This window comes from Ascochyta rabiei, chromosome 1 (genome assembly GCF_004011695.2).
Source record: "Ascochyta rabiei chromosome 1, complete sequence".
Lineage (NCBI taxonomy): Eukaryota > Fungi > Ascomycota > Dothideomycetes > Pleosporales > Didymellaceae > Ascochyta > Ascochyta rabiei.
Genome location: NC_082405.1, coordinates 2,349,634 through 2,372,323, shown reverse-complemented (window position 1 = coordinate 2,372,323; position 22,690 = coordinate 2,349,634). Strand labels below are relative to the sequence as shown.

General features: G+C 50.9%; 7 protein-coding genes across 7 annotated transcripts, besides 9 other annotated features; 5 read left to right on the top strand and 2 right to left on the bottom strand.

Moving 5' to 3' along the window:
• Nucleotides 1-640: 640 nt before the first annotated feature.
• On the bottom strand, nucleotides 641-3,211 carry EKO05_0000699 (uncharacterized protein; the record flags this gene model as incomplete). The annotated part of the gene is made up of 2 exons (XM_038936569.2): nucleotides 641-1,645; nucleotides 1,706-3,211. The coding sequence occupies 2 exons, from the start codon at nucleotides 3,209-3,211 to the stop codon at nucleotides 641-643; spliced, it is 2,511 nt and encodes an 836-aa protein (XP_038803242.2).
• Nucleotides 3,212-3,840: 629 nt separating this feature from the next.
• Nucleotides 3,841-3,865: a tandem repeat.
• Nucleotides 3,866-8,247: 4,382 nt separating this feature from the next.
• EKO05_0000698 (uncharacterized protein) lies at nucleotides 8,248-8,913 on the bottom strand (the record flags this gene model as incomplete). The annotated part of the gene is made up of 2 exons (XM_038936744.1): nucleotides 8,248-8,747; nucleotides 8,802-8,913. 2 exons carry the CDS (start codon nucleotides 8,911-8,913, stop codon nucleotides 8,248-8,250), a joined length of 612 nt encoding a protein of 203 aa, XP_038803240.1.
• Nucleotides 8,396-8,445: a tandem repeat.
• A 325-nt stretch (nucleotides 8,914-9,238) lies between the features above and the next one.
• Nucleotides 9,239-12,122, top strand: EKO05_0000697 (uncharacterized protein; the record flags this gene model as incomplete). Its single annotated transcript, XM_038936447.1, has 2 exons — nucleotides 9,239-9,901; nucleotides 9,984-12,122. The coding sequence occupies 2 exons, from the start codon at nucleotides 9,239-9,241 to the stop codon at nucleotides 12,120-12,122; spliced, it is 2,802 nt and encodes a 933-aa protein (XP_038803239.1).
• Nucleotides 9,307-9,351: a tandem repeat.
• Nucleotides 12,123-12,766: 644 nt separating the features above from the next.
• Nucleotides 12,767-13,986, top strand: EKO05_0000696 (uncharacterized protein; the record flags this gene model as incomplete). Its single annotated transcript, XM_038937029.1, has 2 exons — nucleotides 12,767-13,370; nucleotides 13,472-13,986. The coding sequence occupies 2 exons, from the start codon at nucleotides 12,767-12,769 to the stop codon at nucleotides 13,984-13,986; spliced, it is 1,119 nt and encodes a 372-aa protein (XP_038803238.1).
• Nucleotides 13,987-14,281: 295 nt separating this feature from the next.
• Nucleotides 14,282-14,434: a dispersed repeat.
• Nucleotides 14,435-14,642: 208 nt separating this feature from the next.
• Nucleotides 14,643-14,918: a mobile genetic element.
• Nucleotides 14,911-15,045: a dispersed repeat.
• Nucleotides 15,046-15,069: 24 nt separating this feature from the next.
• Nucleotides 15,070-15,364: a mobile genetic element.
• A 3-nt stretch (nucleotides 15,365-15,367) lies between these two features.
• Nucleotides 15,368-15,531: a mobile genetic element.
• A 211-nt stretch (nucleotides 15,532-15,742) lies between these two features.
• Nucleotides 15,743-15,931: a mobile genetic element.
• A 201-nt stretch (nucleotides 15,932-16,132) lies between these two features.
• On the top strand, nucleotides 16,133-16,613 carry EKO05_0000695 (uncharacterized protein; the record flags this gene model as incomplete). Its single annotated transcript, XM_038936687.1, has 2 exons — nucleotides 16,133-16,392; nucleotides 16,475-16,613. 2 exons carry the CDS (start codon nucleotides 16,133-16,135, stop codon nucleotides 16,611-16,613), a joined length of 399 nt encoding a protein of 132 aa, XP_038803237.1.
• A 2,962-nt stretch (nucleotides 16,614-19,575) lies between these two features.
• On the top strand, nucleotides 19,576-19,857 carry EKO05_0000694 (uncharacterized protein; the record flags this gene model as incomplete). Its single annotated transcript, XM_038944769.1, has 1 exon — nucleotides 19,576-19,857. The coding sequence occupies one exon, from the start codon at nucleotides 19,576-19,578 to the stop codon at nucleotides 19,855-19,857; it is 282 nt and encodes a 93-aa protein (XP_038803236.1).
• Nucleotides 19,858-20,961: 1,104 nt separating this feature from the next.
• Nucleotides 20,962-22,485, top strand: EKO05_0000693 (uncharacterized protein; the record flags this gene model as incomplete). The annotated part of the gene is made up of 1 exon (XM_038944768.1): nucleotides 20,962-22,485. One exon carries the CDS (start codon nucleotides 20,962-20,964, stop codon nucleotides 22,483-22,485), a length of 1,524 nt encoding a protein of 507 aa, XP_038803235.1.
• Nucleotides 22,486-22,690: the final 205 nt, after the last annotated feature.

Genomic DNA, 22,690 nt, shown 5'->3' with positions numbered 1-22,690 from the left:
CCAACACACCCAACACTCGCGACAAGCACCGTCTACTACCTCGAGAATTTAATAGCCGAACTGACCCTTGTGCTTACTTGATGAGATATTGAGGCCATGCTGTTCGCAGATTCATTGAGATCTGATAGCTGGCCACTGCTGCTGTTGCGGAGGAATTCAAAGGATGACAGTGTCAAGGATGAGGCTGTACTTAAAGCTTAAAGCACTTGATCGTGAGATACGTCGTTGAGGCTGGAAAAGAATTGTAAAGCTTGTAGTTTGCTTGACGCGCTACGTTGTGTGGCGTTATGCCCCGTCTTGTTTTCCCTGTTGCGTGAGAGAGTGTAAGATCGTGCTGGTTGGACGACCTGGTTTGGTCTCTTTTGCTCCCGCGTTGTTTCTTGTTTGGCAGCTTTCTTTTGGAGTGTGCTTTGGTCATTTTCAGAAACATAGCTTGTCTTCACGATGGCGTGATGATGAAATAGGGTTTTTGTGGTCGATGAACCCATTGATATACAAAATCGTACTGTATTTCGGCCTTGATATCTGTGCCTTGCAAGGTTACACATCCTTAGCAAGCAGCCTGCACCGACTAGTTCATAGAGTCTTCTTCCATGGTCAGACACTGGCTGCCTCGAAACGACAAGCAGTACCCCCTTCCTCACATGTTGTCCACTTGCGTGACAATCACAGCCAGCAGAGCTCCACCAATAGCGACTATCCAAGACGCAACCCCAAACGCTCCTTGGATATCAGATCTCAATGCCGTCCACAGGATACCGAATAGTAAACTCGCCAGTAACAGTAGAAACACAAAGATAGCTATCATACCAGGATCCCAACCCTCCTTGTAATAGATACCCCAACCCTCAGCTGGCTGATCCGGTTGCCCAAACAGCTCACCCCACTTCCGTTTTGGAAGCTGTTGTATAATCCACGTGCTCATTGGGTGCGGTTCCTTGTGACACGTGAAGAGTGACCGTAGGTACTCTGGCGGCACAGGTGGGAAGGTCTTTGGCGGAACTGGATAACATTGGTATTCCGCAGTGTTAATGGGTTCAACTCTAGCTTTGGGTGGAAGACACTCGCACATTGTGGTGGCTGAGCTACTCGATATACTGTCGAGAGGAATGCATGATACTCCGTGTGGTCGGATTATTACGCTACTGCCCATGGGAAGATGGAACTTGACGAAAAAGATGCCCTGCACGCGCTTCAGAGAGAGTATAGTGCGAAGCCGACTACGACGTTTTCGGTATTGGGTTCGCAAAAATTGTATCAGGGCGCAATCTGTGAACAGCTCTTCGATACGGTCTTGTTGGAGGATCATTCCGGAACGTCCATCATGGACACAAGCCATCAGGTGGAGCATAGGCTTATGAGGCTTGCTTCCTTGATTGGCTGCACAAGTGGTTGTCGAGGCTGTTGTAGAGGACTGATCGGAAGAGAGGCGGGTGGTCTTTCTTCGACCAGTTTGAGATGAAGTGGGTGTGCTCCTAAACCATTTTAAGTGAACCGGTATGCTGTACTGCTGATTGCCCGAGCGTTGGTTGTAAGATGATGGGACTACCTTCACCCCTGTCGAATCTTGCATACGAGCAGCAAGCTCTCGGATGCCGCCCTTCTGAAGCTCCTTGATATCACTGAATATATTCTCGCCGCAACCCTGGTTTTGAGTCAGCAATGATTCTGAATCATGACAGTGTGATCTAATCGGAAGGCGTACGCAATCCCATCGCAAACGGATGAATCCAGGGGATAGAGGAGGCTCCAGAAGCCCGGTGGCGATAAACGCTCTATCTGTGACCAGAGAAAAAGCATCAAAAGCTAGCTGGGTCAGAAGACTGCAAACAAGTTGTGTATCATGAATGAAGATCGCATCAACAGTCTGAGCTACGTCGCTACTCCACCTACGCCACGTTTTGGAATCTACCTCTTCTAGGCCCTTTGTCGATGGAGCACATGTTGCCACTTTTGGGCCTTGAGCTGAGTCCCTTGGTTCTGCCGTGGCAGGTTCGTAAGACCTGGACAATACAAAAGACTGTATCTGTGTGCAAAGGGTTGCGAAAGCAGTACTTCTGACCAAAAATTCCCGGAATATCCTGGTGTCATCAAAATGACTGTCGTTCACAGAGCTTGACCCAAGCTCTTCATCAGAAGACTCATCATCAGACTTTTCATGGTGTGCCGTGTTATTCTGCGACATGGACTGCTCAGGCTGGAATTTTCGTACAATGGACTGAGCAAGATCTCGAGCCCTCAAGGCAACGAGTCGCGATGCCAGGAAATCGAGCCGCTCCTCGGCTTCTTCTCCCAGGTCTTTTGCGTATGACTTGAATAGCCTGCGCAGATTTCTCAGCAGTCTGTCCGGTCCTATCGAGGTACTAAGCATAGCACTCTGGTAGAGGGGAACCAAAAACTTGTCCTCTTGGAAAATATTGATGAGTTCTCTGGTAGCAGTGGCGATCTGGACTGCGGAGTAGCCACTGGCTTGCGATAGATCGGTTGCAGCAGACGCGAGAGATGCGATGGAGAAGACTGAGGCAGCATAAGATGAGTCCACAGAAACGCTATCATCTTCCTTCTCATAAGCTGAGGGGAGTTGATCCTGAGAGAGCTCTGCCACTTCCTCCGCTTCTTTGACCTCTTGTTCTAGATGGTACTTCTCTTCTTTCTTCTCACGGGCTTTGTCCTCTCTCGCAGTCTTATTCTTCTTCGATGACCCCCAGATGCTGCTGTCCCAGATTGAGCTTTTGCCCTTGAAAGGTTGCACTGAATTATCAACAGATGCTATCTCATCGGCATGAGAATCGAAGTCTTTCTCATGCCAGGGAAATCCCTGTGAGTTACTGTCCAAATTGCTGGGCGACGAGGATATCTCCCTCGTATCTTCGGACCACGATAGCCAGGCTTCAAGATCAGATGGGGCCGCCGCTTGCACAATTGATTGAGGATCGTGTTCGTCGCGATAGCCCTGCAAATCTTGTTCTTCAGTTGTTATCACGTTGCCTGAGTTTTGTTTACCCCCTGAGGGTGCGAATAGAGAGTCTGGCACCCCAATGGCCGTTAGTTTTTCGATAACCTCCACGACCTTCGACATCTCCAATGGCATATCCCTATCTAAAACATCGTTCTGGGGTATCGGATCAAGCTCTTGGTCCTTCTTAGGAGACAGCTCGAATTGCCATCGTGTAGGCACGGGAGCGACAGCAAGCTCAGGGTGTTTCCTCATGTGATGTCTCAAAAGACCATCCTGGCGTTTGTAGAGCTTCTCACAACCGGGTGATTTGCACTGATATTTGAAGGCAAATTCTGTGTGCGCTCTCCTTACGTGTTCAGTAAGGTTACCCTTACGATAAGTGCCATGGAATTCAGAGTCGCAACTCTCCACAGGACATCGTAGAGTAGCTGGTGTAGACAGTGAAGGACCTGTCAATGATGAACGTGCGCTGCGAGGTGACAGTAAGAGCAGATCTGAATTTAGTGCAGGTTCGCTATATATGTTAACAGTAGAATACTAGTGCAGGTAACAGTGGATTCTTACAGAATGTCATCGTAGCCTAGATTGGGACCATATTTGTTCCCAGTCTCCAGATGTCCTACATCGTGGGTATTTGATCCGATTCTTTGGGTGGTTGTGGTGACATAAATTCACGTAGCATCGTTCCATGGTCATCCTTGTCGTCATTTTGGTCTGATGTGGTATTTTCGAGCCCGGTGTCCAGGATCGCTACCTTGATCCTAGATTTTTCTGCTTTCGACACGAGGTCGGATGGCTGTACAGGGGCTGCTGGAGGGATATAGATTGGAACATATCCTATGCCACCATATATCTGCGACATTGGCCGAGATGACATTTGAGGTGGTGGCGGGGGTGGTGGAGGTGCGGATCCTCCTTGATTGAGATCGCTGTTCCTCATCTGTCTTGTACCGGGACGAACTTCTTCTTCATGAAAGGCTCGTGGCGACTCATTGCGTTGCGTTCCATTGGATCCACGACGTCCAGGCCCCCGTCCCCTAGCTGTCTCGAAGACCGGAACTACAAGGCGCTGAGAAGTACTGCCATGATTCGTCCAAGGTGATTTTTTCGACTCTCGATACCGCTTCAGTTGATGCTCGCGGTCGCGTCTGTCCCACCTTGCCTGCTCCTCCAGGTGGTCGATGTAGCCGCTTGATCGGGACCGATATCTCTTTGGTAGTGGATCTTGCTCATCATTGACGTCAACATGCAGGTGGTCAAAGGACGGTGATTCCATCTTGTAGAATCAAGGAGTTATAGGGTCATGGAGAGCAACAAGATGTGACAGAATCATGACATGATTGAAGTTGAGTTCATATGATCAGGCTGAAGGACTTCGGGGGCTGTGCTTCCGGCACTACTGCATGTCAGCCTCAGCCACCTTTTCGCACACCTAGTGCGACTGTCACAGGAATCGAACACCAGCTTTCTTCTGATTCTGTCGCCCAAGTGCTATAAGTGCATATTCCACTGAATGCAAAGTCACTATCCGCATTTGTGAATGAAAGGAATGGTTGTTAACACCGTATATTTCGTTTTACACGTAGAAGATGCGTGAATTGACTAAAGCTATCGAAATTCCTCTGCAATACCGCGACTTCTGGGTGGAATTTTAATGTACTCTCTGTCTGCATGCATCCCGAAAGAATGAAACCGCTCAACGACAGCCGCCAATCCCCCTCCCCTCGCACAGGCGTTTGCAGATGACCACATACATTCCCATGACCACCCAGACAGATGGAGCGGATTGGATACCAGCATTTCCAACCTACATGTTACGAGTATCCCTGAGTGTACACAACAAGAAGCCACAGCACAGCAACTCATCCGCACACCTACCAAGTCACGACACTTTCAGGCACTCGGAACCGGGTTTATGTGGATTTTTGCAAGGTATTCATTACGCCGCATTGTTGGGCTTACATGCTCTGTTTCGTTCTCAGTACAGTATCCCCCTGGTACCTGCCGAATTCTGGGCTGCTGATCCTTCGACTCGAATGCACTCCTAAACGGCATGTTTTCTTACGATACATCATCCCTGTTGCGAGCAACGACAATACCACCACGTTACATCTATACGTCTTTCAAGTAGTTGCACTACAAACGTCACTCTCGCCATCACCAGATTTTCTGTTTCCTCAGCAATTGTCACAGTATTTTGAGATATGCCAGCTGCATTCTTTTCAAGAACCACTCTTATGTTGATGTCTTCAGACATACCTACGATCACGCACAGGGTCGATCTCGCACAGCCTAGCTGTCTGTAACTTCCCCAACGCGACTCTCGACGTCTTGTGCAGCAGGATGCGCACTTCCCCGCGACCATACGCCACACGCCCAGAACGCGCGGAGCAGAACGACGCCCCAAGACCCCAAGACCAGCATGAGCCGAAGCAGCAAGCCAGCGCGCACCAGCCTCGACGCCAAAATAGCCGTAGATTCACAGAGCAGGCCCGTCGTATATTCGGAATATTTCACTGCTTGGGACTACTGGCCACAGGAACACAGACATCCTCGTTCAAACCCACACGCCATGTTCACACCTCCAATCGATGCGCTGGACTTCAGGAGCACAGCGACTCAAATGCGGTCGTGTATTGCGCTTCCGGTGATGGACAAAACTGAATTCAGCAACCTAGCCATCAGAGCGACGGCCTTGTTTACAAGGAGGTGTTGGGGGGCGAGGGGAGTACTCAAGACGACATGAGGGATTGAACAGCTTCCAATACAATCGCCAAAAGCATCAAAGCCACTTCAAACTAGATATTCAATCCATGTGCTGTTTTTACACAAAGATGCGGGCAGTACATCGATATCTCAAGAACCCTGCTCTACTGTGCACGTTGACATGAAGACGTGCTAGCCAAAAGGCGCCGTGTCTCTGTATCGGTAGCCGGACCATGGTATGTTTGCGGTTGAGGTTGGTTGTCTGGTCGATGGCGTGTTGGGAGGAAATGTAGATGCATAGAAATGCGATGGAGGTACATGCGTTTGCCGAGGTGAGGTCATGTGGCCTTGGGTGGACGGGTAAGAGGTGCTGGAATACTGCGCTGGATACTGGGAAGCTGTGTTTGTTTGAGCATCGTACCAGCCGCTATGGTTTGTGGGGTGTAGGGAGTTGTCTCCTCCACTGTACTGCGTGGGCCAGGTGTGCATATTGAGTGACTCGTGGTGCCTCGGGGTCATCAAAACGTTTGGGTTGCTCAGCCCTGACCATGTCCATGACAGCTCGTCACCGCTGGTATCGAGAACTGAGCCCTGCATGTATGGTGCCTGTTGGTTTTGGTGTATGAGTATCATAGGCGTATGTCCTAGGGGCATCTCGGCTTCCGTCTGGGGGGGCGTACCTGGGTCAGAAGATGAACTCTCAAGACCGTCATCATACAGAACCAACTTGGTAGCCATTCGGCGTGAGAGTACTGAGTAGCGGTTCTTGACGCAATTCTTCGACCGGTATGGGAGGTGTTGCTGTTGTATATCCTTCCAATGTCGTCCAAGGCGATTCACAGCCGTGATGAGTACTAGATCCTCGTCCTCTCGCCACTCACTGCGGTCAAGACGCGGGTCGAGCGATTGCTGCCAGCGCTTTGCACACTGGTCGGCACTGCGTGAAGAGACACAGGTGGCGACTTTTGTCCACTGTGAACCGTATTGGTGGACACCATTGAGGAGGAGTTGATCTTCTGGCCTTGACCACTGGCCCTTATTCAAGCCTTCGGCGACTGAATTGTGCCACCTCTTACGGCAGTCTTTGTTTGTCCTCCCTGGGAGTGCTGATGCAACTCGACACCAATCTTTCCCTCCACCTTCTGTTTGTTGAACTTCGACTTGTTCGCGTAAGATCTGGTCTTCTGCTAATGACCATCTTCGGGGTTGTCGTTCTGAGTTTGTCATGATATTTGCTTGAGTTTACCAATTTTATCAAGCACTGGTGTCCAAAAAGAACCTTTGGTGAGAACGAAGTGGGTCAGCAGGGGGAAGAGAACGATTTTCAGAGTGTGGCAGTATCGAACTTGCGGGTATCCTACAGTCCAAAATAAAAGGGTAGATCTGTCAGCCTGGCCGATGACTGATATAGGCCAACTTACTGCTCAATACTGATTCAAATATTACAGATGATAAACGCTGCCTATCGTGTGGACACGCGGCTTTTTCAGTTCGCCGGTGAAGCATCACATACGTCAAAGAGCAGTCAACCACCAATAAGCTCCAATGGTATCGTGTTTGTTCGAATGGTGGCCGTGAAAATGCCTGGCAGCCATTGGATACCACGATGATGTGTTGCAGCGGACGTACGGACACTTAGCCCGGTACCTGTGAGGTACCAACTTACGGACCCAGATCTTAGCCCGAGGGGTCTGCAAGTGACCAGCTATGAGAAGAATAGATCATTCACCGGTGCGGCTTGATGCAAGGCTGGAGGCGGTATGTCCGAGAAGCACCGTCAGCTTATGGTGCCACAGCGAAGATCTACGAGACAGAGCTGGCGAAGTGATGAATGTCTGGACCGGCCCAACACCAGCATCGACGAGCATTGTTATGTTTGCTAGTGAGGGTTCGAAGTTCATGGCGTACACAAAAGGTCGGTGTAGACCAAGGTCGTGCGACTCGAGATGAGCCGCGCACGTAAGCTGCTGTAACATAGGTGTGGGAAGTAAGCGACAAAATGCAACACCTCGAGGGAAAGACAAAGAAATGTGTGACTTGTGGCGTGTATAATGCTTTGATGCAATGAAGCTAGGAGGGCAAGAGCTTATGTAGCGCCATGCCAAGGATGGTCAAGTGTAGTGATCTGTTAAGCTGCAGGTACAAACAGTGGAGCTGAACAAGACCAATTTGTGTTGTTGTAGGCTATTAGACAATGTCCATCGCTCGCATGACAGCTCTTACCGGTGGCGTAGTCCGGCAGTGCACCAGTTTCTGATGATGGATTAAAATGTGCATGTGACCTGAAGCAGCAGACAGGGCGAGCAAGCGCTGCCGAGGTGGAGTATACAGCGGTGACGGTTGTGTGACCTTACTCGCATGCCAGATGTAACTGGGTCCATGCGTCCAATCCAGGGACTTGTATCGAGGGAGTATTGAGCATGCACAGGCTTCGTCGTTGTAAGGCGGGGACGCGTGACGCGATGCTTCGGTGCCAACGTGCCTGGTGTCGCGCATGTTTCTCCCTTGTGCTCGATCGCGCAGCGTGTGCGCAAGCTGCTCCCTACTGATTCTGCGTGTGCAGGCGCGCTGGTGTGTTGGCCTCAAGATTTGCCCATCAGCCGCTGCGCCTTTTCCAGTAGGACCTGGCTCTCTCGTCCTAGCTTCCTCTGTCCGTTAGGACCTCCTCGGGCCTTGGCCATTGCCTTTCTGAAACGCTCACGCTCTGCGATCTTCTTGGTGCGCTCCCTGTCTGCATCTTCCCTCGCCTTCTGCCGTGCTTCTGCTTCGTCCTTCTTCTTGCGTGCAACCTCAGCCTCTTTCTGGAAAGGCTGCGACCGCGGTCGCCTCTGTCGCCGATCGAAAGAGGATACCACAGGCTCTTTCTCAGGCTCCTCAAGCATCTTGACCCGGTCTGGATGAGGCTCAAGCGTGGGTTCTGGCACCGGTGCGGTAGGCTCGTCGGTGTCGGCGGCGACTTCAGCTTCACGCTCGTAGACAGATTTGCGCGGTGCATCTTCCGCCTGCGCCTCTCGTGACTTGATCTTGGCATATTGTTTCTTGAGCTTGGCTTTGTAGATGATGTCCTCCTTGATCTTCTTCACTGCAAGATGGTTAGTTTCTCACATGCGTTCAGCTGCCCAGCTGGGATGTGTACCTTTGCGCCTGTGGGTGCTATCGGGCAAATTTGCAGGCCCAATCTGGAAGCCCTTCTTCTGCTTCTTCACGGCCCTGGCTGCATCGCCGTCGCGGGCTCGTTTCTCTGCCATGCTTGCAGTCTCGTTCTTCTATTCCCGCACGCGTCGTGGACTGGCAAGGGCGAGGAAAGCGCGACCCAGACGGAATTCTGCAGCCTTGGCACGGTCGGTAATCGATAAGGCCAGAGCCCCACGACGCGCCCGCTCTGTGGACCATGACAGGAATACGGCACAGGAAGGTCGAGAGCTCAGAGGGCTGAGCGTGCGCTTTCTTCCTTCTCCGTCGCAGGGCCTGTTTCTCGTCGCGTGACCTTCCCGCTGCGCCTGACGGCCGCCCGAAAGCCGGTTTGGCCGGTCTGGCCGCTGGCCCACGCTCTACTATGTAGCTTCTGCGCCGATGCGAACTCATCGACAGGCAGCCGAGCTCCTCTTTGTCGAGCATCACAGCGCGTCATCCTCCAAGACCCTTGCCGCCATCACCTCCGCACCTCGCACCTTGCACCTTGCGCCGGAACCTCCACAGCCTCTCGTCTCGACGTTGGAGCGGCGTGCGCACGGTGAGGCGGCTACCGGTACTGGAGCCAGCGCAGCGCCTCCTTTGACTTTGAACTGGGTTTTCGTTTCTTGTGTCATTCAGCGGGCCAGCAGGTGCTCCAACCACTTGCTCCTCCCTGCCATCTCAGTGCTCCACGCTCCTCGTCACGCCTGTCACACCCTCGTCACCTCACCACCACTGTTGAAGTCCCGTCGATTGTTGTACCTATGTTGTCCCCACCGATACCTCGTTTCAAATATGCCGATATTTCATGATCCCCATGAGAGTCCGCCCCAGCAGTCCGCATCACGCCAGATGTCGTCAGACAAAGCTCAAAGAGGAGGTGAATCAACGCCTACTCATCATGTAGCGCCCCTAGACAGCTTGCGTGCGCATGGTGCCACAGGCTCAGGCATGATTTGCGAGTCAGCCAGCCATGAAACAAGACCACGTTCACGCGACCGAAACGAGCTGATGGAGAGAATCAAGAGAGTGAAGAGTCCCCTGTGGCAGCTTGGCCAGGACGTGAGACACCATCTTTTCCTTCAAGAATGTCGATTGCCAGAAGACAAGTCGAGTTTACAGTTCATAAGCTGAAACTATACAGCAGACTAGTTCCCACAATCACTGTCGATACTCTTCACGACCATCGTCCCAAGATCGCCCAAAGACGCCTGCCACCCCTTCTGCCGACCGTCAAGCGCCACGTGAAACGACTCCCGAGCACCCAGTTGACCACGTGTCGGCCGGCCTAGAAATTGCGCGGCCTCGGTCAGCTCTGCACGCTGGAGACTTCCGCGAGAGGAGCGCATGCGTAGGCACTGGCCAAGCGCCTCCTGCCTTTCTCGCAACATCACCTGTCGTTCCCTGGGATCGCTCATTCCCAGTGGCAGCTGTCCCGCCGCCCCGAAACACAGCTCATCACCCTTTCCATAATGCGCTCAGCTACGATCCTCCTCCGGTGTCGCGTGCTCGAGCCATCTCGCAGTCGCCATCAACCTCGTTCACGTTGATGCCACCCACAAGTCCTCTTGTGCAACAAGTCAACAACACGGACCTCGACTCTTCTTCGCGACCGAGCTCCAGACGCGGCTCTAGAAGCCCTGATCGCAGCAATCGACGACACACCTTCTCACCTGACTCATTCCAACCATACCAGACAACGCAACAAGCTAGATCTACCACTGGTACCCCCGCAGCACGCCATTTAAGGCACGGTGGGACAACACCCTACCAGGCACATCAGCCCCGGCGATCCGTTACATCTCTCACTCATATCGAACCACACTCCAGCCCTCAAACGCCCTTTGCCGCCCGACGACCCTCCATAACATCAGATGCATCGCCCCTGCATCACGCGCCCATGGTCGGTTCGTACGAGGAGTCGATCCTTCGCGGTCGCATGTCAACGACACCTTCACGACCGTTGGACTTTGTTGCTAAGATTGGAGTACTCGGACGAGGGCAGTGCAAACCGAGCCTGAAATGTCCACCACACGTGACGGTGCCGTTTCCTGCAGTCTTTTACAGCTACAATACCGGCAACGGCAGGATCTCTGATAACGAGCCCAGTCCTTACGTTGGTCTGATTGACTTGGAACACTCGCTGCCTCCCCCTTCAGAGAGCCAAGAGTCTAGCAAGCGCAGAAGGCACCATACTCCCTCAGCGCCAGATCATAATAGCTTCGATCTCCGATTACAACTCGACGAAGAACATGCCGACGACATCGGTAGGGCAGGTCTACGGCGCAAAGAAAAGAAGAAACGAAGGTCAACATCACCAAAAGCACCGCCTGGTGGCTGCTATCGCATACCTGCCGAAGGTCAGCTGCAAATCGTTTTGAAAAATCCCAACAGGACTGCAGTAAAACTGTTTCTCGTACCGTACGATGTGTCGGATATGGAGCCCGGTCAGAAGACGTTTATCCGCCAGCGAAGCTATTCAGCAGGACCTATCATAGACATGCCCTTGTCTTTCCGTAAGAACTTTGGAACCGATCGGCCTGAAGCTGCACTCAGCAATTCGGATGACCCCAGGGACCGCCCAATCCTGCGGTATCTAGTCCACCTACATATATGCTGTACTGGAAAAGGTCGTTACTACTTGTACAAAAGCATTCGAGTCGTCTTTGCCAATCGTGTGCCGGATGGAAAGGAGAAGCTGCGAAATGAAATACAACAGCCTGAGCCAAAGTATAGCACTTACAGGCCCGCACGCGAACCAACAACTGTACAGCATACACCGTCACACGAGGTGTCCCTTGTTACCGAGACAGCTTACCGCCGCCGAAGCCCAGCCTGGCCCCTGTCCCGCTCCCAGCAGATGTACGATCAGATGGATGGTCTTCCGCAGAACCCTCAATTACCGCCCCCTGCTGTCCGGTTCACTGGGGGTTCACTGAGTTCGCCATCATCCGGCGACTACGGTGCAGGCATTCCACTCATGCAGCCTATTCCTTTCAACTTCACACGACTTGCGGCAATCGAGTCGCGGCCGGTCTCGAGGGAGCGGATGGACATCGATCCAAAGAGCCCTTTCAGGTCACCTCTTGCATCGCCACCGCCAGGTGTTGGAAACTCCATCGTCCACCAGGAAGCGACGTTCGAAAAGCTCAATAAAGGCGATATTGGGTACGGAGGTAATGCTTTCTCACCTATGGGAAGTCCTGCTTCTCCGCCTGCTGCAGGTCTCCTGGCTCAGCGGCTGCGCGGGCTGGAAGTGCAGCCTGAAGCAGACTTAAGCTGAGAGTGTGCATATTCTCGGAGCGTTTACATTACACTACTTTCCAACCGCATCTTGATTTACGCAACGGCGTTTGGCATATCGACACGTAATACCCACGATTTCCGCCTGCAGTCCTTTTCTCTTGCATCTTCGCGGCGCTTTTCTAGAGACACGGATCGCCTATCATGGGCATTGTTCTATCTTTGTTTTTGTATACCAATTGCTTACAAGTTCGCATTTGCGACTCTCGATATGACCTGTTGTCTTAGCCTCGTGTAACTCAATGACCTCTCCACGATCATTTGCAAAAGCAGGAAGAGCCATGCTGCGTGCCCCTTGCATCACCGACATCATCCACACATCGTCCACGAGACTCGACTGCCAAATGACCAAATTTGCACTTGGCCTCATCCATCTCGGCGGTGAAAATGCACACGCTTCCAGGGTCTCTGCCGCTGCATAATTTGTGCAAACAACTCGAACTAGACCGCGAAGCTTTCATCCGCCAAAGCGGAAACTAACACTAGTCTGCACACTACGCCGCGAGTAGCTTCCTCATCTCAACTCCACCCCCAACCTTGAATCGCGGAATCGCTTGATCTTTGCTCACTCCCCAACTCTGTTGATCCCCCAGCCTTATCTCCTGTAGTGCAGCACAGATTACTATGTCGCCCACCGAGCGCACACCCCTTCTGGGTGGAAATCCTCTTCCTTTCTTGAGCTCAGACTTTATTGGCAATGGCAGTAACAGCAAAAAAGACATCCATCAACAATTCTGCCTTCTCGTCGGTGTTCCGCCCTCCAACGGTCCCAAAGATATACCAAGACGGTCGGATTTCAAGAGGACCCTCTACGGCCGCGCAGTACACAAGCGCAACACACAAAACGCGACATACCTGTTCACCGCAGCGCTTTCCAACACACTCCTCCTGACTCAAGTCGTGCTTGGCGCAGCTTTGACAGCCCTTGGTGCTTCCGAATCTAGCCATATTCTCATCACCGTCTTTGGAGCTCTTAACACCATCATCGCTGGTCTTGTAGCGTACTTGAAGAGCAGAGGACAGCCAATGCGTGCTCGCATGTTTAGAGACGATCTTGACCGGGTAGTGGACGAGATGGAGAATAGCGAGGTGATGTGGTTGGGCATCCAGCAGGGCGTGCATGGTTACGACGAGATTGCTATTGAAGATACTGTGAGTGTGCGAAGTGAGGTGGCGCGGTTGACGAGGTTGCTGGACAAGGCTGTGAGAAGTAACACTATGAACGACCGTAAGTCTAGATTTTTCTTGACTCAAAACATTGCTACTTCTGATTCGTCTCATACTACCTTTCGAAGAGCTGTTCGAATCAGTCGCCCTAACGATGCTCAGCCGATATGTACATGAACGCAGTAGGCGAAGGTGCAAACGCCGCGCTGCGCGCAAGACCCATCCAGCCAGAGGTCATCTCTGCTCCCGAGTCATCTCCCTCAGCAACTGGAAACGCATCTGGGCCAGCGAATGCAGCCGCGCCAGCTCCGACAGCGGATCCAGATGCGAGTCCAGCGAGTGCGCCCCCGAAGCAGAAGAGTCAGCCGTCTAGTCCTCCGCCAGAGCTCGCTGACGAGCAGGCGGAGCCAGTCAAACCAGTGAAAGAAGCAACGACGCCAATACCTGCACCGAGTTTTTCATCTATTGTCGCTGTCGATGCGCCGCCAAAGATTGATGCTGTAAAATTGGCGGATAAATCTGTGAATGGTGAACCTGTGAACAACGAAAACGACGTCGAGGGAACGCAAGCTGGTGAAGGTGGCGAAACCAACGGTGAAGGGAGTCAGTCCGCTTCGACAGAGGAAGGAGATGATAGACTGGTGAAGAAGGGCGAGCAGAATCTGGACGGAGTGTAGCTGTTCTGACTCGAGCACTACGGCATTTGAGCGATTTTTTTACGTGTTTACGCTTATTGAAGACCTAATGAATCACTATTACTACCAAAACAATCCAACAGGCGCAATATACCCCCCTTCTTTATCTTCACGAATGTCACCTCACTCGGGCTCGGCACGGGGTTACACAAAGAAAGCTCATGGCCCCACTCTTCCGATAGATGGGGTCATGTGGGGAATGGGGGGGGGGATGAAGGGGCTAGAAAGTTACGTGAGATCACGTGATCACAACTTAGCCAAGGCTACCCCTAACTGTCTGGCACAAGTAGTGTAGGTGTGGGGTGCCATCCGGATCATCCGGGTCATCCGGGTCATCCGGAATCGCTCTATTGATTAGATTACACTAAATCCTTAATATTTCTGTATATAATACAATGTGAACCTGTCTCGAGAAGCATCTACGTGGCATTTCTATTATGTCTAATTGTTAGCTATCTGCTGATACTGGGCTATCTACACCTTAGCACTATTACAAGTACAAGGGGTTGCATAAATGGAGCAGAAATACGAACTACTTGCACTAAGCATCTAGTGATCTTTTAGAACAAGAGACACAATAGCTGTAGCAAATCGTACTTTTACAGTTTTACTCCGTTTAGGCACCTCCCCTGTATTCATTATAAGATGAGCTTCTACAGGTACAGACTCCCTGTTAGGCCAGCCACACCTACAGGTTCATTGCTAACCTCCTTAGTATTACAGAGAGACAAGTTAGCTACGCTCTTGCTAGTAAACAGGTCACCCTAAGGAGGCGATCTAGTTGCCCACACACCCTTACAGAGGCTTAGGTAGACAATCTCAAGGCCTACATCTAATCGTCACGACGCACGCGTTAGATAAGCTACTACCAGCTAAACTATAGCCCCTTAATACCTAGGGGGTATCAGGCCACGGCTCTGCCCCACCATGCTAGGCAACCTCAAAAAGGTATCAGTGCTCACTCAGATAGTGAGCACCTGGGCAGAACAGTATTTATTACTATACCTGGCCAGAGGAGGACACTGCCACATGCCGATGGCTGAGAGTCATTTGCTAGCGTCTGACAGGGGGTCTCTAAGCACGTTGTCTGTCGTGCCCTACAGAGGAGAGGCTGTTTACGCTACATAGCCTATTTAAAGCGACCTCTCCGTCCTAATATTATAGATCTGCGTCTTAAGTAGGCTAAGCTTCATATAAACTAGGAGCCTTAGCAGTAGTAGAGATTCTCTGGTAGAGAATACTATAGAGTAATAAGACGTAGGTTACAGGAGGACGACACTAGAAGAGATGGGTGATTCGGAAATCTGGAGAGGAGCTGGATCCTACCTGTGTGGTAGACAAGCTATTAAAGAAGCGTAGGAATGAAGTGTTAAGCCTATCTACTGGCCTCCTTATTCACCAGATCTAACCCCTACTAGGACTCTGTGGGATAAGACAAAGGACTTAATAGAGGCTTCCTACCCTAATATAGCTTTTGATAGGCAGTACATTTACGATAAACTTAGGAGGATTATTCGGGAGGCCTAGTGTAAGGTTCTAGTTGTAGGCAATAGTACTTGCTTTACACTAGGAGAGATAGTGGAGGGATAGCAGTAGGTATATTCAATAGTAAGAATAATACTTGTCGTCCTCTAATCGCCTAGAGCGTAGGTTTTGCACACCGTGGCCACATGTGGCGCTATCCCCTAGTAGGATAGTGCCGCAGCATTGCAACACCAAGGCACGATGCCTCGTTACACCTAGGATTTGATCAACCCTGAGGACCTTCAGGAGCTGGTGGCGAGCATGAAGGACAGATGCTAGGCAGTTGTTAATGCTAGGGGTTGGTACACAAAGTACTGAGCAATAAATGTAATTCATCCGAATAATACAGCCGAACACCCCTGTCGTGCTTCCTTACCTACACTACTAATGTCAGCAACCATAGAATGTTCACTCAACCAAACAAACAAGATTAGCCAATTAACTAGGGCTCAAAACTCAATCAAACAAAAGCCCGTTGCTAAAAATTGTCAAACAAATCAAACAAAGGCTTGAATTATGGTTTTTTTTTTGTTGATAAGCTTGTTCCCGACACACCTACTCCCAACCCAACTCTCATCGCAACCAACTCAAATCAATTACCACCATGCAGCTTTCCATCCTCGTCCTCTCAGCCGTCGGAGGCATTGTTAACGCCCTGCCCACTACCCTCTCACCCATCGAGCTCCGCAGCGACGGCCGCGCCGCAACGCTCTTCAAGCACCCGGATCTGGCCACCATCAACGCCGACTCCACCTTTGTTCCCGCAAATGCCTACTGTACCGATATCTCCAATATCTTCGGCGGATTTGACGGCAACATCAGGAGCTTGAGCGTCGAGGAGGGGTTCAAGTGTGATTTCTATAAGTAAGTAACTCCGCAGGAAGATAGGTTGTGTTGTCGTGTTCGCACATATAGATGACGAAGATGCTGATTGATGTATTTATAGGGAGGCTGGATGCGGTGTCAATGACTTCACAAGCGGTGGTGCGGTGTTAGAGGTAGGGTTCAAAAACAAGAAGGATGAGCGTAAGCAGTTGGGGAGCTGGGAGACGAAGATTGCGAGTGTGATTTGCCAGCGTCTTTAGCGTCTCTGGTTGACCTTCGAGCTCCAGGGCGACGTGGGGTTTGGGTCGTGGTGGAGAGACAGACACGGGGGGAGGGTGAAAACTTCACTCGTTTCGGGAACAGCAGCCTTGTATTTCCTCGCGTCTTGGGCAGTCAACAGCACGCCAATACATGCTAGCCGACTCTTTCTGCTGCCCTGGCCGCAATTGCGGCCCTGTTCAAACTGGATTTTGCGTCGTTGTTTCTCAAGGCAGGGGCTGGAGTGGACGTTCTTTCATTTCCTTCCCCTCGTCAGCCTGTCGTTTCTGCCCACGAGACATCTGAAATCGGTGGGCATCACTAAAGCGCTCTGCTGTTTGCTTTGCTAGACCGATCGTGGAGGCAAAAGAGCTATGCTACGCTGCGCTATCTGCGTCACGTCGAAGCTGCCGTGAGCAGGAAAACATACTTTCACGACGCGGTTCCTTGTTTCACGAACCTTGCAAACATATGTACAGGTTACAAGTCACCGCCGTTCTTCTCGAAGCTATAGTAGCTGCCCACTGGGCTTTTTCTCTGCATTCGAGACCGATCTAGAGTGTGACCGAACATCCACCCGCTTCGCGGCGTGTCAGATTGCACCAGGTCTCTATTTGAGCGTGGCTCAGGCTCGATGTGAATCATGGGTGTGTAGTTTTGGTTTTTATTCCAATTTGGATTTGGCAAAGCGGCCCTGGTGTCTCTCTATAACAACAACCCCACTGTTTTAATAACACCTATGCTTGCCATCACAAGACCAGGACTGTGCAATAAATCCGCTCCGTCGGCTAACTGCGGGCCGTCTGAGGCCGCTAGATTGCGGCTGCTAGCCGGGAGTGGAATCTTGTACAGATGCACTGCCATCGGCGGCGGAATCGGCACTGGGTTTCTCCAGGCCGGGATTACGACCGGGTTATTTCTCCTGAGAATCAGCTGGTTCGAGTGTATGAATTGCGTGAGCAATGTTTTCCAGGACTGGGCAAGTCTGCGTGCAGAGGTAAGGGACACTGGGCAAACGCCGGCCCTCGGACTCTTTCCAGTCACGACCATCGAATCTCGTCCGACTGGCTGCACCGGGAATTCGACAAAAGGGGTGTGTGAAGCAAGATGAGGCAGTCGCAGAGCTTAGGTGTCTAGAACCTCAAGCTTTGATCAGTGTTGTAGGTAGAATGAGACAGTCGGTGGTATAAGAGAAGATTGGAGAAGCCATTCGGTCTATTAGGGAGCGACAGGACAAGAATTGCTGCAGTAAAGGGAAGCCGCCGTAGGATCTGGACGCTGTTCTATGAGAAGGACATCCTTATTATTCCGGCAGAGAATAAGCCTGTATAACGTAGCTAACAAGGCAAGTAAGTGTGCGCACAAAACCTACCTTTTTGGCTGCAACACTTATCCAATGCTTACCGTGGGCTACAATACTTGAAAGGCAGCTTAAGTAACTCATGCGCAAGATCGTCAAGGCGAAGACAAAATACTTTCTTCTGCCCAAACGTGATTTAGCACGCGACGCTTCAATGCTTTTAGTACACGCCCTCATGTCGGGAAAAGGCGATCTCTCGCTCGTCACACCATCAAAGACATCACCAAGCAGTAGGGTCCTCAAACGTGTTTCCGTAAAATTACGCGTTGTAACTTCCAAAGTTCATTCCACGTCCCGCTAGTAAAACGACGAGTTTCGGGTGTGAACATGTCTAACGAGCCGATAGGAGATGATAGCCGTTGTAACGCTACCGGCTCTCCAAGCTTTTATTGATGATGACATCATGGAACAGCGTTCCCTTTAGAACTTAGACGTGCAATCGGCCGATACAATCCGCGAGCACGAATGACGGCTCTCGGCCCGCGCCTCTGCTTGCTGCTGTCTTGAATCTACAGGGGGGGGGTGCCTGAACGGGCTGACATGACAAGGGGAAATCAAATATCATCGAACGCTCCATGAAGCTGTGTAAACAACATATGAATTTCACTAATTTTAAGAACAGATAACGCACGACTATAACACTCTGTCTACTATGGCTCCTAGGACCCCTAGTCATTACCTCACTTGTACTGAATGCGCGTTAAAATATGCGCTACGCTCTAACGCACAGCAGAAGCTGAATATTACTTCTTAGAGCCTTTAAATCACGCATCTGACTGTCTAGTCTTGCATCTACAGTGATATTACTCCTACCAAATCAACCAGCCGCCTACTTAAATTTGGTACCCTCATTGACTAGAGACTAGCTGAGCTGCATTTCTTAGCCTCCTTTACTTGACAGACACAAATGTGTTTTAGAGAAGAGTACTAGTGAAGAAAAGATTATCTAGTGCCTAATCTAGTAAGTTGTTACTGCTAGTCAATTAATAAATAGTTTTCTTCTAGAGAGCTTCAGCCTTAGTTACAGCTGTGACTAGATGGCCACAATGGAGGAGAGGGGACTCCTGCTAGAATCACATTGGTAGATGTCTAAAAGTATTGTAAAACCATAAGAGATTAACGTAAGGCTGCCTCAAAAGCCTCGGAAGGCTGCACACCATTCTAAGGAATGTTTGAGTCTGGTTACTAACGTAGATTATTAAGTAATTAAGACAATCTGATGCGCTTCTGTGGGTTAACTCGTAATGCCATCCCGTTCAGACACCCCCCTCGTACAGGTACACACCGTGGCAGAGTGTGAGTTTCGAGGTTGAAGCTCGACACGTTGAAATGCTGGGCTGCTGGTCGTGACAATCTCCTGCACGTCTTACTAAGTGCTAAAAAGGATGTCGCCACATCCTTGAGTTTCGTGCCCGCGCCTGGCAAGCAGCATGTGCTCAGCATTTCTCATTCAGTATTTAACAGCCCATTATGACATTTCAACTCGTGGAACATGACTTCGCAAGATCGTACCGTACTGTGTTGGAGCTGTAGGTTGCGCGGCTGCCATCGAAGCACCCAGACGTGGTGCTCATGTCTGGCTGGTATTGCGTGACCCCACCAAAATGATTCCTGGCTTGAGCGAGTCTGACAAGGAATCTAAGAACTACACTCCCTTTCAAGCCGACCTCTCATCACCGGACATTGTTAAGCATGCAGTACAACAATCCGGCGCAACATCAGCCTTTGCGTACACTATCTTCGACAGTGCAGACAACATGCGTAGTATTGTCGATGCCTTGAGAAAAGCTGAAGTCGAGCATATGATTATTCTGCCCTCTGGTAGCGTTAAAGGCCCAGCAGAGGATGGAGGTAACATGCGCAACCTCAGACCGAAGTCGCACTGAAAGAGTCTGGTATACCACGTACTGCTGTCCAACTCTTGTACCCTGATGTCAAATTCGATTACATCTCGCCAATAGATATCGACACAGCCTGCGGTGCCCTGCTCAACGAGCCTCGCTTCAGAGACAGAAGGTAATCGGGTTGTACAGCTTTGTGGTCCAGAGCTTCATACTTAAAGGGAGACTATTGAGATTGTTGGGCGCACGCTCGGTCGCGAAATCGAAGTTCAGGAAATCAGCGAAGATGCTTGGTATGAAAGATAGCTAAAGCATATGCCTCGCTCGGTCATTGACTCTGTCACCAATAATATGAGAGCCAGCAATTCCGGTCACAAAGTGTATCCAGACTTTACCGAAGTTTCAGCGAACATTTCCAAGCGTGCAGAGAGGGAACCAATCGAGTTGGCGGAGTTGCTAGAAGCAAACAAACCAGTTTTAAGATAGCTTCACTGCATTGCAGCGCTCAACGATGATTGAGGTAGAGTCCCACGGCTTATCAAACAACGAACCTATCATAGTAATGCAGCAACACTGAGCTGCCTTTCCAGACCTGTCGACGCAACGCGCGATGCGCGAGTGACTGCAAGTCTTCGTATCCAAGTCCCATGGGCTGCTCCTTCCCTTGAGACTTAAAACATGCGCTAACTCTACAAGGCAGGTGCAGGATTCCCATTGCTACAGCTGCGCATATGATAAGTGTCGCTTTTGTGCCCCCGCATTATGATCGACATTACAGATGTTTCATGCGCTGTTACATATGCCCCACTGACTCTTGCTGCTATATAACACCTGGCGATATGTACGCACCCACCCCAAATCTGGAAGGTTGATTCATCAACGACTATAAAAGCGGGCTGGTAGATAACTAGCTGGTTTTCTGTAGTTGTCACGATTTGCCCTGCATGCTGTCCTAATCTTTCACCTAACCTGTCACTTTCACTGTTAACTAGTTGTAGCTGGCCATCCGGAACTTCTCGCTTGTCTACGAAGTAATTTTAATCGTAGCCGTAAAGATCCGGGGTGAGTGCGTACACTTCGCCAGGCACCAATAACACCATTAATGCGGACTGGCCCCATGCTGTCAGAGTTGTCTCCCTCACCGCAAACATGTTCTATTTCCTAGCAAGTCTCCTGCTGTCGCATAGCTTGGGAGTAAATGCGCGGTCTCAACCCATCCCAATACGGTCAACAGGAAATCCAATCCTTGCTGACGGATCGTACTTCTCTGCCGACCCGGCCCCACTAGTTGTTAACAACACCCTCTACATTCTGGCTGGTCACGATGCCGCACCTGAAAATGAAAACAGCTTCATCATCAACGAATGGGAAATGTTCGTCTCTACATCGACGCCCGATCCTGCAGGTTCAGAGTGGGACTTTTACCCCGGGATTATTCAGCCTGAAGATGTCTTTGCGTGGGCTTCTCCTGGAACAGCCTATGCTGCGCAGATTGTGGAAGGGCCAGATGGACGGTTTTATCTGTATGCGCCAGTCACCGAAGCTCAATCAAACAACGCAGACAAGTTCGCGATTGGTGTTGCTGTTGCAGACAGTCCACTAGGGCCTTTCAAGGACGCACATGCATCTGGACCTGTTCTCTCTCAATCCAAGCCTGCTCCAGGGAACGATATCCAGAACATCGACCCCACGATCTTAGTGGATGACGATGGAAAGATCTACGTCTACTATGGTACCTTCGGAGACCTTCGTGGATACCAGTTCGAAAGCGACATGGTGACTCCAATTGGTGAGGTCACCACTGTTTCGACCTTGACTGGTTTCTTCGAAGCGCCATGGCTCATGAAGCGCAATGGCACGTACTACATGCTGTATGCTGCAAACAACGCTGGACCGGACTCCCCATGTACCCCTACATCTTACCACGCCTGTATTGCATATGGAACAGCTAGTTCACCATTGGGTCCCTGGACATTTCGAGGTGTTCTGCTCGACATCGTGTCTTCTACAACGTCACACCCTGGCGCGGTCGAGTTTAACGGTAGTTGGTTCCTCGTGTACCATACCGCAGATGCGGACACGGGTGGCAACTTCCGACGCAGCGTCGCATTCGATGAGATGACCTTTGACGATGCGCAAACCCCACCGGGCATCAACAAAGTAGTGCAAACACGCCGTCCTCCACGACCATCTCGTCCAACACGCAACGTTGCGCCACTTGCAAAGGCTAGCTCTGCGAACACAACACCAATCCAGTACTGGATCGCTGCTGTGAACGATGAGAAGATTCCATCGAACCCCCTTCCGCCGGAATACTGGAGTTCCTACGCCGACGAACAGTCACCACAGAATTCTACACTCACGCTTACCTGGAACACAACTCTAGCTTTGAACGGCACTCGTATGGTATTTTTCGCAGATCAACCTGATGGCTCAGACATCGGCGTACCCCCACCTGCTAGTTGGCGCATGGAATACTTGTCGGATAGTGGATCGTGGGTGGCAATTGAGAGCACATACCCAACGACAGTGACAGACGGTCCTGATGAACTCGGGTTTGCCCAGATCAATACAAAGTCAGTGAGGGCTTTAATAGTTGCATCGGGAAGTAACGGTCAGTTCGGTGGGGTGGCAGTGAAGGAATGGGAGGTTTTCTCCACAACAGCTAGATGAGAATGGTACATTTAACAACTGAATCTCCGTTTTGTAGGCAAGAGTGTCTGCAAGTCTATACACGATCGTGGAAGCTCCATATTGTGGTTGCAAGTGAAATACAGGGATGTCGGCTTGACATGCCCTTCGCGAACCATAATTTGCACATGCAGAGACCCCTGCGTTGCCACAATGCTCTTGTAAATCTACATCCACATTTTCAGCT